The sequence below is a fragment of the Oryza sativa genome, chromosome 9 (assembly GCF_034140825.1).
Source record: "Oryza sativa Japonica Group chromosome 9, ASM3414082v1".
Taxonomy (NCBI): Eukaryota; Viridiplantae; Streptophyta; class Magnoliopsida; order Poales; family Poaceae; genus Oryza; species Oryza sativa.
The window spans coordinates 21271497-21274704 of NC_089043.1; the positions used below are offsets into that span (position 1 = coordinate 21271497).

The 3208-nt window shown below is 54.1% G+C and overlaps 1 protein-coding gene across 1 annotated transcript; it reads left to right on the forward strand.

Annotated features, from left to right (window-relative positions):
- The first annotated feature begins 1145 nt into the window (after window positions 1-1145).
- LOC136351719 (uncharacterized) lies at window positions 1146-2197 on the forward strand. The gene is made up of 2 exons (XM_066303986.1): window positions 1146-1620; window positions 2169-2197. The coding sequence occupies exons 1-2, from the start codon at window positions 1146-1148 to the stop codon at window positions 2195-2197; spliced, it is 504 nt and encodes a 167-aa protein (XP_066160083.1).
- The last annotated feature ends 1011 nt before the right edge of the window (window positions 2198-3208 follow it).

Sequence of the window (3208 nt, forward strand, 5' to 3'; positions counted from 1 at the left end):
TCCTATCCCTCAATCTTGATGAAACTTCCTGATGACTTGGTCGCCGTCTTCACAGCCAAAACATCTCCCACTTGGAGATCTAGGCGAGCTCCGGTATCGGCCCCGATCCAGTCTAGATCCAGGGAGGTTGGCGTTATACTCCAACCTCTTGGGACAGTCTCGACGGAAGAGTTAGATGGTTACCTTAGCTCCCCCGGCGTCAGTTCTTGACCAACCGAGATCCTCGACTACGACGATTTCGGCTACCACTACGACCACGGCGACCTCGACAACTTCGACGACAGCTATGAGGATAACTACATGCCCCTCTTCTTCGGCGTATTCATGGCTGACAACGAAACAGAGGAACAGCGCCAAGCCCGAGAAGCGGGCCAAGATCGCGCACGGCAAGAAGCTGAACGTGCCGACTGGAGAAAGAGCGACAGCGACAGGAGCGAGAACGACTACAGCGTGAGCAACAAGATCGCGAACGGATTGCAAAGGAGGCTGAAGATCGACGGCAACGCGCCTTGGAATCTGGGCGCCGAGCGAGAGAGCTCATTGGGCAACAAGACGTCGACGGGACAGCGGTCTTTCGCACCCCCCAGCAGAACGCGGTTGCAGCAATCACTCTCCTCGACACCCTCCTCAAGGAAGACGCACTCAACCAAGCCGATCATGTTGTCAACATCTTGAACCAGACAAAGGCCTCGGTTCCAACCAACTCCGCAAGCACCCGCACCCCAACTGGTAGCCGAGTCCCTCATTTCCGATCTCATGATTATCATCAGCCAAGCCTCAACATCACCGGCACAGGATCTAGTCGCAGGAGCAGGGGTCACGACAAACGATCTGTTCACTCACCTCCCGAACGTCACAGGGAGCGCCGAGCTGAACGGCCTCACTCTCCACCTCGCCAGCGTCCCGTCGACCTTCGCGAGACGATCAACCAGCACCGTGCAGCACGAGGTCACCGCCATTCACCAAATCGCTACGATGACGACGTGGATGGAGTAGCTGCCTTCACTAATGACCTGCGTCGAGTGGATTGGCCAGCCGGCTTTAAGCCGACTGGAATCGAGAAGTATGACGGCACCACTAATCCGGAGTCTTGGCTCACCGTCTACGGATTCGCAATCCGCGCAGCAGGAGGAGACAGCAAGGCCATGGCAAATTATCTGCCTGTGGCCCTAGCGGACTCCGCCCGATCCTGGCTCCACGGACTACCCTGTGGCACGATCAGATCATGGGCGGAACTTCGTGATCACTTCATCGCCAACTTCCAGGGCACCTTTGAACGCCCCGGCACACAGTTTGATCTCTACAACATCGTTCAGAAGTCTGGAGAATCCCTTCGAGATTACATCCGATGCTTCTCCGAACAACGCAACAAGATCTCCGACATCACCGACGACGTCATCATCGCCGCCTTCACTAAAGGCATTCGCCACGAGGATCTAGTCGGCAAGTTCGGACGTAAACCTCCTAGGATGGTTAAGCAGATGTTCGAAAAAGCCAACGAGTATGCCAAAGCCGAAGATGCTATCACCGCGTCCAAACAGTCGGGCACCACTTGGAAGCCAAATAAGGACACGCCGACTGCAGGGGGGAGTGGAAGTAACAACCACAAGGATCGCAAGCGTAAGCCCGAAGAACTTGTGGCGACCACCTCTCCATCTTCCCGACAACGTCCTCGCGTCAACACCTTCGACAAGATAATGAACTCCCAATGTCCGCATCATCCCAACTCCAACCACGTGGCCAAAGATTGCTCCGTCTACAAACAGTTCGCGGAGCAATACGTCAAGAACGCCCGCAAACCTGCAGACGGAGATCAGGGCACATCAAAGAAGAAAGATGATGAAGACAATGCCCCGACTGGTTTTCAAGATCATCGCAAAGAACTTAATCACATCTTCGGCGGACCCCTGGCTTATGAGTCCAAGAGAAAACAGAAGCTAACAGAACGGGAGATCAATGCGGTTCAGCCTAACACGCCCCAATATCTTCGGTGGTCAGAGACAGCAATTAAGTTCGACCGCTCGGATCATCCCGCCCGAGTGGTCTACCCAGGGCGGTACCCCCTGGTACTAGACCTAGTGGTTCGCAATGTCAAGCTTCGACGGACTCTCATCGATGGTGGCAGCGCACTCAACATCCTTTTCGCTAAGACCTTGGACGATATGCAGATTCCTCGCACGGAATTAAAGCCGAGTAATGCACCCTTCCATGGTGTTATCCCAGGATTGTCAGCCACACCACTCGGGCAGATCACTCTTCCAGTTTCCTTCGGCACTCGGGAGAATTTTCGCACAGAAAATGTTTGTTTCGAAGTCGCTGATTTCGAGACAGCATATCATGCTATACTCGGACGACCGGCTCTAGCCAAGTTCATGGCCGTCCCGCACTACACCTACATGATGATGAAGATGCCTGGTCCTCGAGGGGTCATATCACTACGGAGCGACATCAAGCAAGCCGTCACATGTGACAAAGAAAGTTGCGAGATGGCACAAACCCACGAGACCACTCTCGCCCGCGAAGAGATCCGACTGGCTGCGACCACGGCAAGCGAGGGAGAAGTTCCTACAACCAAGCTGACGAAGACCGAAGAAAGTGATGCTAAGACGAAAAAGATTCCCTTAGATCCCTCCGATCCTGACAAGACTGCTGTAATAGGCGCTGAGTTAGATTGTAAATAGGAAAGCGCGCTCATCACCTTTTGTCGCGTCCCAAAACGACTCTAAAATACATCCTCAAAATTATGCATAGAATAAGTAAAATCCATGTGAAAGCCTCCAACAATTAAAATGTGCAAAGTTAAAAGTCGAATAAGGCTTGGAGGATTTTTGTATATTTCCTAAAAGCCTAAAATGCGTAAATAAATTTTAGTGGAATTTTCAGAGCACAAATAATAATTAAGAAGAAATAAACAAAGTTAAAATGGTTTTATAAAAAGAAAAACCCTAAAAAGTCTTTTCCCCCCCTTCCCCTCTTGGGCCGGCTCGGCCCAGCTCCCTCCCTCTCTCTCCTCTCCCCCGCGGCCCATCCGGCCTTCCCCCGCGCGCGCCGCTGACGGGCGGGCCCGCCCGCCACCCTCACTGACGGGTGGGGCCCACCCGTCATCCCCTACCACCCGCCGCACCCGCCGCCTCGCCCGTGCCCTAGCGCCGCCGCCGCCGCGGATTCCGCCGCATCCCGCCGCCCCCGCGTGCAATAAAGTGGGGGG